Below are 17,485 nucleotides of genomic sequence, written 5' to 3'. Positions count from 1 at the left end.
TGTTCAAGCTGTGCCGTACAAGAACAAGCAGTGTTTTGATGCTGCACGTGAGGTTTAAATTAAATGATCGGCCGCACTAGTCAACCAGAGAGGAGACATTTTCCCGTTTTATGTGTTTGTTCGTAACGTTGTACAACTACAAAGCTGGGCAAGCTCACAGACAGGAGGAGACCGCTGCTGTCACATCAACACAGACGACGGCTGGTGGTGAGTGCTGCTGCTGGATTTAAATCGGCTGTCAGACAGACACAGCTAACGTTAGCTCATCGAGTAGTTAACCCGCACACAGACAGACTGGTCGTGACTTTAATTTTATTTCAACAACAGAGGGATGATGAATACGTAGTTCACACTTAAATACCATCCTCAGAATGAATAGGAAAACATTTGGATGTGAACATTTATTGAACAGTGAATTGGTGAGTTCACTGCTCTGCTCTTTGTTTGATTTTACTGTAGGAGCCAACAGAGCCAGGTGGTGGTCCAGGGTCTGACCAATCACGTTGCTCGTATGGAAAGCCCCGCCCTTCGCTGTAGCATAGCTCTGTATATCGAACGCACTTCCGGACTCCAACTAGACAAAAACGGGCACTTAAGGTCGCTCGTGTCTAGACAGATAATTAATGAACATAAATTAATAACTGTTGACGTCTGCCTTTAAGAAATAACTTCCGGTGTGTTTTACGTGTAGCCCTGCCTTCACGCTGCAACGTATTTCAATAACATGAGCACCGGTGTCGCTTCCCCCTCCGGCAGCTCGGGCTCCACCTTAACAAAGCGATGTCAGCTTACATGCAGTTTTTTTTGCATTGACGTCAACCGCATACAGCACAAAACAGAGGCTTTCTTCATATTCCCTGTGCCCGAGTCAGAATATGGACCGATAGACAGACACTGGTACCAGATTCACACCAAATCTGACCGCGACGGCTGTCGGTTTATCTGCCATCGCTGTGGAGGAGACACTGTGTCCAAGGATAACCGCAGCGCAGCCACCGGTAAAGAAATGACACATTCATCCTCTGTGTTGCTGCCGCTGCAGCTGGTAGCTGATGTTATTCAGAGGGAGATGAGTGGGGGTTGGGGTTTCTCCAGACAACATGACAGAAACATCTTTCTGTCCGAAAAAAAAAAGATGATCTTGCAGCATTTTTGTACCTAACAAGCTTGAGCATGATTTGTCAAGGAGCTACTGAGGCTGTGTGTGGATGACAGCCAATATTTTGAGGCAGAGAGAGGAGAGAGAGGATGTTAAGAGACAAGCCTGAGATGAACAGGACAAGTGTGTTACTCTCTTAGTTACTGTGGCAATTGTATTGTCACGTCTGCCCCAACCTCGGCAATTGTGTTGTCACGTCTGCCCCAACCTCCTGTGTATTCCTGTCTCAGTTTGCACCATTGTCTATTATGTTATTTCCTCCTCCTCAAGAGCAGATGGTTTCGTCCTAGAGGAACATAGTGTGTTTTTGTGGTCTGTTGTGTTTTTGAAAATGAGACCCAGAGCGAGTCGCCAAGCAGCTGTGGTGACATTTGAGATGGTCCTCAGTGGGACAGTGCAGAGGATTTAGTCGAAAGAGCGGCTCAGAGCAGATGACAACATTACAACAAAACACTGATCCTCAATCTGTCTGACTCAAGAGACATGAAACTTAACTTTATCCAATGTGTTGTTGTTTCCACCTGCATGTCTTGAGACATCAGACTGGCCTTAAAGAGGCTGCAGTGGCTGTTACTATGTTTGGATTTCTCAAGATTTTGTCACAGTGACATTTAGGCTACAAAAAGGAAAGTGAAAATAAAGCACCACTGATGGATGAGATTCATCCACACCCCACTGTGGGATACACTACCAGGTCATGTGTAATGAAATAATCATTTCATTTATTAACCTGGATAAGAGTGTTTTTCTCAGACCAGTTAGCTTCTGCTCATATTCCTGTTCTACCACCTTTGTGAAATACGACTGCGACAAATCGAGTATTTATGAGTAAAAACCCTTTCCTCCTGAATTCCATTTGATTTCTAATTTAGCTGTGGCTGGGTTTACCTCGTCCAGTGGTTTTCCTTTGGGCATCCTAAATATTCGTCAGACAACAACGTCTGCCACGTGATGATGGTTATGCAACGTTCTGAAGTGTGTTCTTCATCCGAGAGCAGGGCAGCTGAGAGTACAAAGGAAAAGGCTAACTCAGGCTACATCCCTCTCTCCACCCACCCTGCCTTCCCGAGGCTGCAGCTGGGGCGAAGTGGGCGGGCGCTCATAGCTAATTCTGGTGCAATTAAACTTGCTAGTGAGGAGTCTTTGCAATTAGATAAAGCAAGACAGCCAACTGGACCAGAGGCCTGCTGCATGGATGTGATTCTAGCTTCAGTGAAAAATGTTCATCGGTGACATAGTTTCCATTGCCATTATGAAATTTAATTAGACTTGACACTAAATGTCAAATAATCAGGTCATCCAACCTTGTACATATTTCTGACTTGGTGGTGGCCTGCCTGTCTTAGCTGTCAAGATGGATGCTTTAGCAATAACAGTGGGTACAATGATTGGTCAGGGCATCTGTCATAACACCTGCGTTCTTGCAGGTAGAACACTTTTCTGTTAACAAGACATTTCTATAGGATAATGATGATGATAGTTGGTATTAAATAACATTTAAAAGTTTTCCGGGGCGGGGGGGTTCCAGTTGCCCAGAGTGTGGCCCAGGCAAGAGCCCGCGACCGCCACATCAGGCACCATGATGGAAGGGGGCATGCAGCTGCTCAACCGTGATGGCCACAGCATCTCGCACAACTCAAAGCGCCACTACCACGACTCCTTCGTGTCCATGAACAGGATGCGACAGCGCGGCCTGCTGTGTGACATTGTGCTCCATGTCTCCAACAAAGAAATCAAGGCCCACAAAGTGGTGCTGGCGTCCTGCAGCCCCTATTTCCACGCTATGTTTACCAGTAAGTCCAATGCGCATTGTCTGATTTATTCTTGTGCATGCTACCATTTCCATCTCAGGCTTGCATGTTGAATGCCTCAGAGATTTAAGTCCTGACATTGAACATGCACGCCATTGTTCTCTGCTGCTCATAGTTTAATGACACAACTCGTGTTTGCTGTGAATGGCAGTGAACGCATCATCACTTGCTTCCTGCCTGGGACACAGGTGGTCAGATGAGGTGCGCTTTTGTCTGAGGTTTCCTCTAGATACCAGACCCTCGTCCGGGGACGATGAGTCTCTAGACAGTTAGTTGTCTGGCTTTGAGATTCAGCTGTGAGGCCGCCACTCGTCTGGCTCAGTCTAATTTGGCTATTTGAACAGAATGTGCTGATCTTTCATGATCATCTAAACGGCAAAATCACAGCTTCTCTGTAGATACCGTATTTGCAGTTTCTTCAGCCCGGATGAAACATTTGTCTGCTCTGCTGTAGTGAAACTCTCTGACCCGCTGTTCTGCGGGAACACCTACGTTGCACAAGAAGTGTGTAGAGTCTGGAATTTCAAAAACGTCCTCAGTTAAAACAACTGATTAAATGGACAGAAAAAAATGAGCACCGCTGATCTCCGGCAGCGGCGATGTGTACGTTAGGAGTTGCCAGAATGATTGAACTTGAAGACAGTTACAATTAGCCAGATGTTTACCTGCTCTCGTTCTGTGTGGTCAATGCAGATGAGATGTCGGAAAGTCGACAGACACACGTGACCCTTCACGACATCGACCCTCAGGCCTTGGAGCAGCTTGTCCAGTACGCCTACACGGCCGAGATTGTGGTTGGTGAAGGCAACGTGCAGGTGAAGTAGAAAATTTCACTTTTCACAGACAAACTTGTTTAATTAGACTTTCGATAAAACGCGAAGAGACGCATCAAACTCACTTTATTTTTCCACCTGTAACTTCTAGACGTTGCTCCCAGCAGCGAGCCTGCTGCAGCTGAACGGGGTGCGGGACGCCTGCTGTAAGTTCCTTCTCAGCCAACTGGACCCATCCAACTGCCTGGGCATCCGAGGCTTCGCCGACACGCACTCCTGCAGCGACCTGCTCAAGTCTGCGCACAAGTACGTCCTGCAGCACTTTGTAGAGGTGTCCAAGACGGAAGAGTTCATGCTGCTGCCACTGAAACAGGTAGGGGTGATGCTTTTCCTGTCTCCTCTCGTGTCTAATGCAAAGGAAGCAGTTTTAATGGTGGAAATTAAACAGTTGTTGTTGGCAAATCTGTCCACTGCAAGAGTGCGTCTTGTTTTTGACCTAGTAATCTGTTTCCCATGACATTGAACAATATGTTGTGTAATGCATAGGAAACACAAAATACTTTTTCAGTATGTTTAAGTAAAAGCTGCTGCCTGCTAGACTAAATAATTTACGCATTTAATTTAAGGGGGCAGTCATATTACTTTACACATTCATTATAAATTCAGAAAAGACAACTATTGACTTGGGGGTTAACAACTTCCTGCTTATTACATTCCAGCTTGATTGATCCGCCCACTTCCTCCTTAGAAATATACCAAATTGAACAGAAATAGGAACTTATAGCAACACAAACACGCATTTCATTTAATTCCTACACAGTGTTTGTCATGTTCTTCTCACCAAACTGAGCACACAAGCCACGCCAACCCCCAGGGGAAGTGGCCACGAGCATGGCATTCATTAGAAGACCTTTCCTCCTCCTCAGCTAGCTGCATCAATCACTGTCTCCTGTGGTTTTATCATCCCACTGGGCTGCCATGGACTACTTTATCTGGCACAGCGACCTAGCTAAACTATCTGGTTTTCATCGGCTGGGCTCAGCAGTGGCAACACTGTGGTTCCTGCCCTGGAAGTGGTAATTAGGAAGAGCCAGTCACAATTTCACAGCTGCTGTACTGTTAATAGAGCTAACGGTGTTGCTGAGTTAGTTTTTATTTATTAAACCCAATTTTTGGGGTGAAGGGATGGAGATTAAGGTTTAGGATTTAGGTAAACTAGTCCAGTTTTGGCCTTCAGAGGAGCAGAGGGTTGTTAGCTGGATTCCTAGACTATCAGGATAAACTGCTAAAATGTCCTTGAGCAAGGCACATAACACCAGCTGCTCATTTTAGCTGCTCAGCTGCCAACAGATCCGACACAGCTCGTTCTTAGTTTGTTTTCAGAGAAACCACCTTGGTTAAATAAAAGTTTAAGAAACATTTGGACCTGCTGTCATTAGCTTGGTTAATCTTTCAACTTTTTGCTTTAAAAAGGGGCCGCTAAATGTAACATCCAAAAGCCAACCTAGCATGTGGGAAAGAAAACTGAGTCATCTTTTGTATGAAATGGCATCTCTTTCAAACAAATGCCTGTTGAGCTGTCTAAGGTGACAATGAATTAAAGTGACACTGAGGAAATAACAAACAACTCAGCATCACTTTCCCATTATCCTCTCACCTCTCTAAGGAACAATCCCCACAGCACAGAAGAGACTGACTACATGAGGGCAAAACACCAAGCTCCTATCTCTGTGTCTGCCTGTGGCTTTCAAAGCCTTGAGACTGGATCTGCAGTGCGAGCGTGTGGGCACAGTCCATTAAAACAGTAAAAGTTAAGCGGCATAAAAGCAGATTAAAAATAGACCATTTTCTTCTCTTCATCTCTATTCTTCTGTCTCAGTCTCTCCTTTGGCATGCCGCCCTCTCCGTCTGCAGCTGTTCTGTCATAAATCTGCAGATCTGGATTTATGCACTGGCTGCTCTAAATGACTCTGAGCTGTGAAATACGCCCCATATTTATTTGGTTGTTCTGTGAAGGAAGTGTTAACACGTGACAGGATTTTCACTAGCCTGCTCCGATGATGCTTCACTGATGTAGCATTACATGTGTGGCATTATGGAAACTACAAAAGATGGGTTCGTCTTGATTTACTGTGTGCATAAAGACATCTTAAGCATCTTGATTTAGCTGAAACACTTTTCATTCATTCATCCATCCTTCCTTCCTTCCTGCTGCCATACCACAAGGTCACTTCATAACTCCTCTACAAACTCACACTTTTGAGTTAATCTGATGCAGTGTTAGCGTGCAGAGGTGGGTGGGGCAGCAGCAGCAGCAGCAGCAGCAAGCAGCAGCAGCAGCAGTAGTGTTCCTCGGGGTGACTGTGGATTAGTAGAGGCTGTTTCTGTAACTGTTGCCCTGATCTGGCCAGGCAAGACAGCAGCAGCAGCAGCAGCAGCAGCAGCTGGGTACCCCTGTTGCCCCACCCAGCTCTGCCAGCTTTGACTTGATCTGGGAGCAGAGCCAACCAGCCACTCAGACTACTGCAGTGGTCATTGTGTCTAACACACACACACACACACACACACACACACACACACACACACACACACACACACACACACACACACACACACACACACACACACACACAAATCTTAATGTGAATCACAAGCATTTGTGTGTAATTGGTACGAGTTAAGATGATTTTGTTTTGCTATATTTGTCACTGATTGATCCAATGAAAATGTTTAATTTTAAAACAACACAGACAAAACAGAGCGCCTGCAATTCTGTCAATTATCAGTCTGACTAAAGTGTAGAGAGGCAAGGGAGAGAGAAGAGAGGAGAGGAAGGAAGAGAGGACAAGGAACTAATACGGTCTGTGGCCAATGCAAGTTACTTCCTGTGTGTTGACATGCAAGGTCAGGGAGCTGTCAGTGTTTCAGCAAGTGCATATCTGATGGTCACTGTTGCATTAAAGGCGCTGTGGGTTTAATCCTGACAGTTTGTGTAAATCCTGACGTGGGATGTCTCTATTCATCTGCTTTGTCCTCTCCGTCCCAGGTTCTGGATTTGATCTCCAGTGACAATCTCAATGTGCCATCTGAAGAGGAAGTGTATCGGGCCGTGTTGAGCTGGGTGAAACACGATATTGATGGACGCAGGCAACATGTACCCTGGGTAAGATTTGTCCCATTTCACCTGACATAAGCACTGAATTTATAGTGTACATAAAAAAAAATCATCATGTTAGCTTAGTTTCTGCACCTTGATCCTAAATTAACCTTCCACCACCCTCTGTCCCTGTCAGCTGATGAAGTGTGTGCGGCTGCCGCTGCTGAGGCGAGACTTTCTGATGAGCAATGTGGATACAGAGCTGCTGGTGCGTCATCACTCGGAGTGCAAGGACCTGCTGATTGAGGCTCTGAAGTACCACCTGATGCCTGAGCAGAGGGGAGTCCTCAGCAACAGCCGCACGCGCCCACGACGCTGTGAGGGCGCCAGCCCTGTGCTCTTCGCCGTTGGTCAGTGTGCCCCTGAAGGTACCCATCAGGGTACACTGAGCCACACATCTCACACCACTCACACAATTGTTCAAACATCTGTATTTTTACAGCTGGAGGATAAAAATAGTGACATAAGGTTTCAGATTGTAACATTAGATATTGTCTGGGAGATTTGCAGTATTGTCATAGGGGGAATGTTCCAGTTTTGCATTGCAGTAAAGTGTCAGAACCAGTATGACTATGAAATTTAAATTAGACAAAATGTCAATGACTTCCAGCTTTACTGTCTAATCTAGATTTTTCTTAAACCTCTTAATTATTTCTTTGTTCAAGTTGATGAGACACAAGATCAGTCAGTCTAATTTAGTCAGTGGTGTTTTTTCTTTTCTTTTCTTTTTTTTCTGTAGCAAAACTTCATATTTTTTTCATATCTCAAACATATGTATTCAATTAAAGGTCATTATTTTGTCTTAAGCCTAAAAACTTTCACTGCAATAAAAACATACTGGTTTACTTAGTTTATTCAATTGTTAATATGCAATAAACGCCGTTACTTACTGGCACTTCCAATCTAAGTCAGTAACTCTCTCCTGCAGTGAGCTTGGAGTCCATGTGGGTCTAAAATTACCCAACAACTTGTAACAAGTAGTCTGAAATGACACGCATCATCACTGTGCATTTATTATAACATGTTTAAATTACTGCTTGATTTTTAGGTTGTATTTTTGTTTTTTTTTACTCAATGTGTGTCCTAGGTGGTGGCAGCCTGTTTGCCATCCACGGAGACTGTGAGGCATATGACACTAGGACAGACCGCTGGCACATGGTGGCGTCCATGTCCACTCGGCGGGCACGGGTGGGCGTGGCAGCCATCGGCAACAGACTCTATGCTGTTGGCGGGTGAGTGATGATCATGTTGTTGCCCTTTGACCTCAAACTAGTCAGGAACTAAACAGGAAGCTCTGGCAGCCAGATGATTAATTAATATAAAAAATAACTCTGAGTGATGGTTATGCAAAAATGAATAGCCATTTCTATATGTGTTTCTGATAAGCATTTATTGTCTATGCTCTATTAATTTTTTTCTGCTGCCATTCATTGCATATATTAAGAGGTGATTCAGATCAACACACTGCCTGTGTCCGCATGTGCTTAGGTATGATGGCACCTCAGACCTCGCAACTGTGGAGTCATACGATCCCATCACTAACTCCTGGCAACCTGAGGTTTCCATGGGAACACGACGGAGCTGTTTGGGTGTTGCTGTCCTGCATGGGCTGCTGTATGCTGCAGGAGGTTACGATGGAGCTTCCTGTCTCAACAGGTACACAGAGCCTGACATGAATGATGAATGCTAAGTTGATCTAATAGACAGCCTTATGATGCCATTGCATTGAATACATGCAAATCCTTTTCTTCTCTTACAGCGCAGAGCGTTATGACCCTCTGACCAGTACATGGACCTCAATTGCTGCCATGAGCACCCGTCGAAGATATGTCCGAGTTGCAACTCTTGGTAGGAAAATAATATCACGAACAAGCTGTTCTTCTTCCCTATGTTTATGATTCACCATCTACATTTTAATATCCGAAATCAACAGGGAGTTTCCCCTTTGGTATTTGACTGCTAATATTTACATTCTGACTGTTTACTCCCTTTTCCCCTCCAGATGGCAGCTTGTATGCAGTGGGAGGTTATGACAGCTCCTCACATCTTGCAACAGTGGAGAAATATGACCCGCAGGTAAATTTGACGTGTTAAATTTATCATCAAACTAAGCTGTCTGGTTTAGATCGGGTAAAAGTGGAAGGAGAAAAACAAAACGACAGGTGCAAATTTGCAGTGTCTTGATTTAATGAACAGAGCAACACATGGACCGCCATCGCCAACATGCTGAGTCGACGCAGCAGTGCCGGGGTGGCCGTGCTGGACGGCATGCTGTATGTTGCGGGAGGCAATGACGGCACCAGCTGCCTGAACTCAGTGGAGCGTTTCAACCCCAAGGCCAACACCTGGGAAGGAGTGGCTCCCATGAACATACGCAGGTTAGTCTGCCGTAGGGCTGAACGATATGCAAAAAAGACGAAATCTGAGTGGCCAGGAACTAAAGGGAAAAGGAGTATAGTATAGATAGAGTATAATGAACGCAAATGTTTAAGAACTGGTAAGACAACACAAAATAACTAAAGGTGGCTTGAGCATCTAGGTTTAATTTGAACCCAACAAATAAGGATAGCAAAGAGAAGTCCAATAAATAACAATGAATAATCCAGGGGGTGATAAAAGACCAGCAGGAACACAGGAAGAAATCCATGGACCAGGGAACAGCAGCAGAAACAAACTGACAGGGTGAAGAGACACAAACCAGCTCCAACAGAGGGGAAACACAGAGACCAAACACACGAGGGAGAAACAAGACACGGGTGGTTATCACATAGGTGAGACACATGAGATTAATCACAGGAAGGAAACCTCAGGAAGTAAGACAAGACGTTTTAAAACACAGAGCCTGACAAAAATATCAGAGTGCGACTATTTATTTATACTGCGATTGCGATATGAGGTACGATTCTAGTGGGAATGGTAATATGTGCATTTCCTTTTTTTTTTTACTTGGAAAAAAGTTAATAAAGACGGGCAACAGTCCAGTTCCAGGGAAAAGCAAGCCTTTGAAAGTTCAATTAACTCTGCCCACTGTGAACAATGGAGCAAATACGACATTTTACATCTTAATCACACATCGCTTTAAAACACGAGAATCAGAAGCACACGAGATATGAGCTCTGCAAAAATAAATGTCTGGCTGCCGCTTTGTCCGATTTCAAAGACGAGAGCCACCAGAGCAGATTCTCCACTACACAGAACCTTACTATGTGTCTACTGGTCACATGAGGAAAAACTGTGGTTGTTTTGTACTTGGTTGTTGGACCTTGTAAAGCTGAGAAACACACAGAGAGGAGATGGTGTGACGAAGGATCTTGGATGGATTGAGGGAATTTAATGAAATGAGACACACCTCAGCCAACTGAGCCAGTCCGACTATTCAAAGTACATGGGTTCACCTCACATTAGTGGAATGGTGAAATCCATTGGCATAGAGTGCACACAATGTTTTGGTCTATCCAGCCTTTCTGGTATCAATCCCTTTGTTCAGTTCAGTTCAGTTACGGGCATACGGGCAATTCAGTTTACAGCTCTTTGTATTTCATATGGCACCTTGGTGAAGAGGGGTGGATGGTCCAAATCCCAATTTTGCCTTCACTCAGACAGAAACAATACTGTAGTGTTGTCTGTATGGAGCGTGTCTAAAGGGGACCCCTACTGTGATTACTTGGCTCTGTGAAAAGTCTTTGCTTTTCAAGGAGTAGGATTTGGGGCATTTGAATGTCTTCCTCACTGCCTAGCCCTTCTTACAGCGTAATCATCAAATGACCTATTTTCCACAACGACCGTCGCTTTCTTTTTCCTTAGGGATGAGACGTGTGTTGATTATGAAAGCAGGCTTGTATCAACGCTGTCACAGCTTTGTGTCGATATCAGATCAGGGAGGTGATTGCAGACTGTCATTTGTGGACTGGACACATCAGCAAATTCACCTATTTCCTGGGCTCCAGGCACACAGACACAAACACACGGACAGACAATACCCGGCCTGTGAGTCAGGTTTCCCTGCTCCTACAGTGAACTGACAACAGGTGACTGCGCAGCTCCATGAATAACTCATGTGTTAATCGGCTGTGTGGCTTTCAGTGCTTTTCTTATTCAGTTGTCGAGAGAGTTGCTCCACAGTTTCCACCGCTCCAAAACATCACACTGTGTTGATGGTCACTCCACTAAAGCCACGTTCAGCACCTTGATGTGACACTAGCTCAGACTGGTACTCTACACCTTGGTAACTACTGGGACTTACGAAGATCAACATACTGAGAAAAGGATGTGTTGTCTTTTAATTTCCACTGGTCCTCTGCTATGACTAATTATTAAGTTTAGTATTATTGGTACTCCCTGGTGTCCTCAAATTGTGTGGCACTGGCAGAATTATTAGTTACTGAAATAATGTTAAAACATCCACTAAAATACATCAGCCATTGTTCCAATGAATTGCAATTTTATTTCACTATCTCGTCATTTTTCAGTTTTCTATGCAATCATTGACAATGTTCTGGCAGTGGGATTACATATTGTGTAATGCAAAGGCCACTGCATCCAATGGAAATGTACCTGCACTCACTTTGATTGGCCGATGAAGCAGAATGCATAGAGATAATTTATATAAGCTATGAGCTGAATATGAGCTTTTTTCTGGCTCATTATAAATATGTCTGTAAGAATATTTACTGTCTACATGTACTGTATTATAATTAGACTTTTCTTCCTGTTTTTCCAGGAGCACCCATGACCTAGTGTCTATGGACGGCTGGTTATACGCAGTTGGAGGTAATGACGGCAGCTCCAGCCTCAACTCCATTGAGAAGTACAACCCGCGCAGCAACAAATGGGTGGCAGCCTCCTGCATGTTCACGCGGCGCAGCAGCGTAGGCGTGGCAGTGCTGGAGCTGCTGAACTTCCCACCGCCTTCCTCGCCCACCCTCTCAGTTTCCTCCACCAGCCTTTGACACGGGGTCACCGTTTGGCTGAGCTCAGCCTCCGCTGCTACAGCCCAGACTGGCTCTGGGAAGAGACGCAACTGCTCGGTTTGAGACAGGTAGGAGGGGAGGGAGGACGGAGAAGATGGAGAGGACAGGTAAACTGATGGAACGGAGAGAAGAGAAAGAGGGATGATGAGGATGAAGCTCCTGGTTTGACTCATTATACATATATGGTTGGTTCATATAAAAATTTGAGGCAACCTTGGTAAAGATTTGCCAACCATTCTTTGAAAAATATGCAACATGAGTCATGAATTTTAATTTAACAATTTGGGCAATTTTTAATTTTATGTTTAAACGTTGACACATTCCACAAGTGACTATTCATCATTCATGAGTAGGACAGCAGATCATTCCTAAAAGACTATAATTTTTTTTCTTTCAAACCAATGTGGCTGCTTTTTCTTCTTTTTTTTATACCAAATTTGTCAATAATTCTGAACTGCACCACCCAGATGCCTGAAACTACACTGTACAGCCACCACAACATACAGATACCAGCTCCCTCAAAAGACATATGTGGATAAAGGTGTGTGAAGAATGACAGGTCTTTCCTCAAACCCCACTTTCTTTCTCACCACTTCAGTGTTTGACACATTCATCATGAAACATGGTGGGCACTTAATTCTGTCATGTGTGACATAAATGTTTTTGATTTTTTTGCAATAATGTAAAAAAAAAAAAGAAAAAAGAAAAAAAAAAGAGAAACAGAATGAATTTACTTTTGGAATGTAGCGTCTGACTGGTTATCCCATGCATGTTTACGTACAAGCATTTACCCCTAAACAGGGGGATAAAATGTTGTAGTGCTGCTATGCCACACTAGGTGGCAGTAAGAGGCAATGCTGTAAACCTTTCCTGCACTGCAAGAGAGCATGGACACCAATGACATAGAAAGCATAGGCCCTCCAATCTGTAAAAGTGTGTGGAAGTTTTTCTTAAATATAAAAACAAATAATTATGTTGAACTATATGTATTTATAAAAATGAATAAATTCTAATATATTTCTGTTTTCAAAGAAGCTCAGAGGAGGAAATAGATCAGACCTATGCCTATTTAAGAGTGTTTTTAATATATTTATTAAGGTGTGTGATGTGCATATCGTCAAAGAAGATGACAAAGAGAATGTCTAAGTGTGAGAGAGGTAGCTGTTCAGTTGGTGTGTGTTTGGAGTTCCTCCTGAGAGGACAGACTGTTGCATTTTGATATGCAGCAATTATTTCATTTGCATTTCTTAATGTTTCCTCACTGCCACAAGCATGATCTCATACGACACTGTACCCTCTGTCCGCTACATTTGTGCAAAAGTTGCTTGCAAACCTATTGACCAGTCATTGACGGGACACAATAGTTTCTTCGATCCTACTTCTCGTATTATTTTTTAAGACATTAAGGTGGTATAATCCCTGGATTTGTGACATCTTAAAGAACATTAAAGCAGCAAGTACTAGTTCACCTTCAGAATACCAACACTTGACACTAATGATTAACGTTGTTGACACTGGTGCTGTCATATTCCTCTCTACACTGTATTCGGTGTAGTGTCTTATTATATTACCTCATTGTTGAAATGGATCCAGCTCTTTTGCAACAAAGATGAACAACGAACCACTGTATAATTCAAATTAAAGTAAATGGATCACTCTCAGTCTTTTGACTCAGTGAAAACTCAATATATGGGTTCAGTTCATGTGTAGCGCAGTGAAACCATTCCAGACTTCTGAGAAGTTGACTTTTTTTTTTCCTTATTTTGAAGGATTTTGTTGATTCGGTTCTGTTTTTCTAAAACTACCTGACTTTTCTTTTAGCGTTAGTAAGGCAGTAGAATAGGGGCTGTGATGGTCTTATGGAGATGTTATTCTGTAGTCGATGCGCATCAGGGATTCAAAGAGAAAGGTACTCAAAACCACATAAGACTTTGGCCTCCATTCTGCTGATCAAGCTGTAAATAGAAAGAGCGCTAAAGTTATCTTTAATCCATTTGTGCAATTTCATGGTGACTGTAACTTTTTTTTTTGTTTGTGTTAAATGTAGTGACTGTTGTTTATTTATGTTTGTTATTTATGAGGAACTTTAAAATATTGAATTTTGCACTATTGCGAAATTGAGCAATACTACACACTGTAAAAAAGAAAAGAAATAAAGTTGTTTTCAAATGTGATAGCTGTCTTGATGACTTTGAACACAGACACACAGACTTAAAGATGTGTTGTACTAAGGTCACCCTGGATGAGAGAAGCAGCTATATTTCCAATAAAAACATACACACACAGACTGAAGGTTGTGTTGCTAACAGTATTGCTAGGTTGACTGTACACTGTTGCCTGGTACCATCCCAACATACTCCTCTTTCACAGTGATCCGAGCAGACAGCTGAACACTCTCACTTTACCCTTCTTGACCTCAGTCACATGGCATTCACACCTGTGGCTGCGGCTGCACACACTCGAACCTATGAACTCCTACTCTCTGGAGACGCATACAAACACAGGAGCAAAATACGCACAAAGTAAAATAAGCTCTGAATGAGAGAAGAAATAGAACTACGACTGCACACACAGCTGGTTGAACTGGATATTCCAAGGACAACACATGGAGACTCATTCATGCTTGTATTTGAAGTTTTATATTTATTTGCTACATTTAGAGTGCATATTATACAACATCACATATTGTGGTGGCACATATTAAAAGGTTATGGTGAGAAACTCAATTTTTAAAAACTTAATTTTGTTGCTTCTTCTCTCAGCTACAATGCAAAAACAACTGTGAGACTAGGAATATGATGATATCTATCTCAGATTTAATGACCCGACACAGAACACTACATGGTAACTTCAGGAAGAGATACAGAGCTTCCAAGATGTTTGATAGCACAACAGGAACCATCCTCTGTGTTTTGATGGACTGACACTATCGGCCTTTGCCACCACTGGCATCCAATATGGTAAACATCACTAACTTTTAACTTTTCACGGCCACGTTTTAAGCCAAAAAGAGTTGAGTGTTCGAAAGTAAAATGTTGCATGTGTTAGGAGATCTCCTCTGTGTTTGCATGTATCCTATTGCTGTTGCTGTGTGTCACTTCTGCTTCTATGAAGATGCTAATGAGTTTACAACCTGCCTTCATCAATGTGCTCACTCTGGAGGAGCTGCTGCAGCTGATCTGGTGGAACCGTCAGCTCCTTCCCTCTGGCTTCCCAGCGTTCATGCCACCGGAGCCTTTCCGCTTTCCAGTGGTGTCAGCCCATGCACAGTCCTTCTTGGATCATGGAGATGCCGTCACCTTCTCCGGAAGGACTGAAGTGTCAACTGACCCGCTGCACACTAGCTGAGAGAGGACACACACATACGTTTTTGACTGACCTCTTCAGATAAGGGCAGGTCTGTAATGGGAAATCTGTTCACCCCATCAAAACTATTTACGACTGTTAATGCTCATGCCAGGGTGTTCAAGTAGAAATCATAAAGAAGTCTCAACCACACGTGAGAGCAAGGCGTGCTCAGTGGCAGATCCACAGTGGGTGTACACACCCAACACACAAACACTACAGGATAGTTTCTCTTTGAATACTCTTTAAATAGCAGCTACTGTGGATTATATGATTCAAAAGGCAGCTACACAGGATACTTATATTAATTACAGTAATGTAGGCTACTAATTACTAGTAATTAATTTGTGTGTCAGCTTTGACAATCCTTACAAAAGCATTTTACATCATCCCTCCCTCCCTCTGTCCCTCCCTCCATCCATACTGCTGATCATTACAGTGCAAGTGTGCATGGGGCTGGAGCCAATCTCAACTGACATTTTACTGCCCATTAACACAGAGAAATTATCATATAGGGACATTTTGGAGTAGAAACCTTAAATTAACTAATGATTTCTTTTTCTTTTTTTCGCAAAAAGAGCTAGAGGTCATCTAATATATGACAGAGGTAAATTGTTTGTTTAAGAAAAAAAACAACCTTATATTCCTTTTAAAAGTTTGATCACTTAATTTACAATATTATGAATTTTTGCATACTTTTGAATTGTCACCAAAGTTTTATCTTATAATAACTGATAGATTTAAAAAGGTATATGAGATGGTCAGTTCAATATCTACAGTAAAATCTAACAGTTTTGTAAATGAAGCCATTAAGTTGTCAGACAGATAAATCATGAATCGTGTCCAACATGTTGTTACGAGTCTACGACACTTAGTGTAATTTGTCTTTTTGCTAACATGAGTAGTTTTTTCATACAGATGAAGGCAAATCATTGAAAAGGGGTGAAATCCAGTACTGACCGAGTGTCTATGTGCAGTTCTCTAGTAATTTCTCCAGGCTAATTTATTACAAGGGGCATTGTAGTATTGTTAACAGCCACCCGCAGAAGTTAGACACTGAAACAGTTAATCGGACTTTGACTGATCTTGTCTTCAAAGGAGGGCCAGGTTCCAATTAAGATTCCTTTATGGTCGTCCAGTGTGAGAACTTTAGCACGTCAGATTCTCTGTTGGACACCTGATGTTGGGGGCCTCATCTCCAGACTCCGTTTTAGTGGCCCGAGGTGTGACTTTAGCACCGCAGCTCTCACCCACCGAGTCTGGATAAACACTAGCAAATGACTTCTCGGTGAGAGCCAAAGTTCATCCCGCCATACATGCAGTGACTGACGCAATGAAAATGGGATTCAGGTTTCTTCTTCTAAACTTTTGCAATGCATCTCACTAAATGAAACGGTCCAAAAACACAGATTAAGTATAATTTACATTGGAACAGTTCCATGTTATCTGAATTAAGCAGAGAAGGGCTCAGTGAGATGTTCAGTAGATTATATTATTGAGCACAGAGAAACTAAAACACATCTGAACATAAAGTCACAACTTTATTAATAGCCAACCATGTGGGCTATTGTTAGGGAAACTGCTCATTCAGGAACTGTGAGCTCTGCCATATGAAACAGTGGGAGACAAAATGAATGGACTGTTTGTCTAGATGTAGTGTTGCTTTTGGCAAAGCACCTGGTATTTCCTCTTTCCGATGAGCATGTTAAACAAAACTGTAGGAATGAGATCTACTGAAATAATCTAAACTTGCCCACAAAGTGATAACAGCAGGCTCATTTGCCACAAAGTGTCGAAAGCAGCTTCACTTAAAGCCTGTTGTCATTCACATGGGAGAGATGTGTCAACATTAGACCTGGTGTACACCTTCACACAGACTTCGACGTGTTCACAATGTTGTACCTGGTTGTACAAATGTAAACATACCAGAACCAAAACTGTTGGATGGATAATGAATGAAGAGACACATATGTCTTACCTAAAGTGTCTGTCCTGAGAGAGGCAGCACAGTCAGACTTTATGATCCTCCCCTAAACTGAATGTGGATCTATTCTCAATAGACAATAAACCTGGTGCTGAATATGTTTGTTTAGAGAATAAAATAAAATAGCCATTAAAATTATATTTGAGTTTTAAAAACCTGTTGGTTTTCTTTTCCTTTCGTTTCCTTCCTGTTTCATATATGACTGTATGGGTCACATGAGAACTGAGATTCTTGGGAAATCATTTGAGCCAACCTGGTAGTTGTAATTGTGGTCTGGATGATGCAT

The 17,485-nt window shown here is 42.9% G+C and overlaps 1 protein-coding gene across 4 annotated transcripts; it reads left to right on the top strand.

Annotated features, from left to right (window-relative positions):
- The first annotated feature begins 13 nt into the window (after positions 1 to 13).
- klhl17 (kelch-like family member 17) lies at positions 14 to 14,027 on the top strand. 4 transcript variants are annotated; one of them, XM_085781770.1, is made up of 12 exons: positions 14 to 207; positions 2,688 to 2,952; positions 3,664 to 3,785; positions 3,895 to 4,116; positions 6,790 to 6,906; positions 7,037 to 7,268; positions 7,988 to 8,132; positions 8,389 to 8,556; positions 8,660 to 8,748; positions 8,903 to 8,976; positions 9,097 to 9,278; positions 11,621 to 14,027. In XM_085781770.1, the coding sequence occupies exons 2-12, from the start codon at positions 2,739 to 2,741 to the stop codon at positions 11,847 to 11,849; spliced, it is 1,794 nt and encodes a 597-aa protein (XP_085637896.1). In that variant the 5' UTR covers positions 14 to 207; positions 2,688 to 2,738; the 3' UTR covers positions 11,850 to 14,027. The 4 variants fall into 4 exon arrangements, with proteins under 4 accessions (XP_085637896.1, XP_085637898.1, XP_085637897.1 ...); XM_085781772.1 differs by having other exon boundaries at positions 182 to 207; positions 7,037 to 7,250; XM_085781771.1 differs by lacking the exon at positions 14 to 207 and adding an exon at positions 812 to 998 and having other exon boundaries at positions 7,037 to 7,250.
- The last annotated feature ends 3,458 nt before the right edge of the window (positions 14,028 to 17,485 follow it).

This window comes from Trachurus japonicus, chromosome 7, assembly GCF_045865225.1.
Source record: "Trachurus japonicus isolate A0001 chromosome 7, Traja_1.0".
Taxonomy (NCBI): Eukaryota; Metazoa; Chordata; class Actinopteri; order Carangiformes; family Carangidae; genus Trachurus; species Trachurus japonicus.
This window is presented reverse-complemented; position numbering and strand designations above follow the sequence as displayed.

Bases quoted from the DNA above. Each gene is read 5' to 3' on its own strand.
- klhl17 (XM_085781770.1), top strand. From the start codon at position 2,739: ATGATGGAAGGGGGCATGCAGCTGCTCAACCGTGATGGCCACAGCATC. The intron at 3,786-3,894 runs GTGAAGTAGAAA...TGTAACTTCTAG, and splicing joins TTGGTGAAGGCAACGTGCAG to ACGTTGCTCCCAGCAGCGAG. The intron at 9,279-11,620 runs GTTAGTCTGCCG...CTGTTTTTCCAG, and splicing joins GCTCCCATGAACATACGCAG to GAGCACCCATGACCTAGTGT.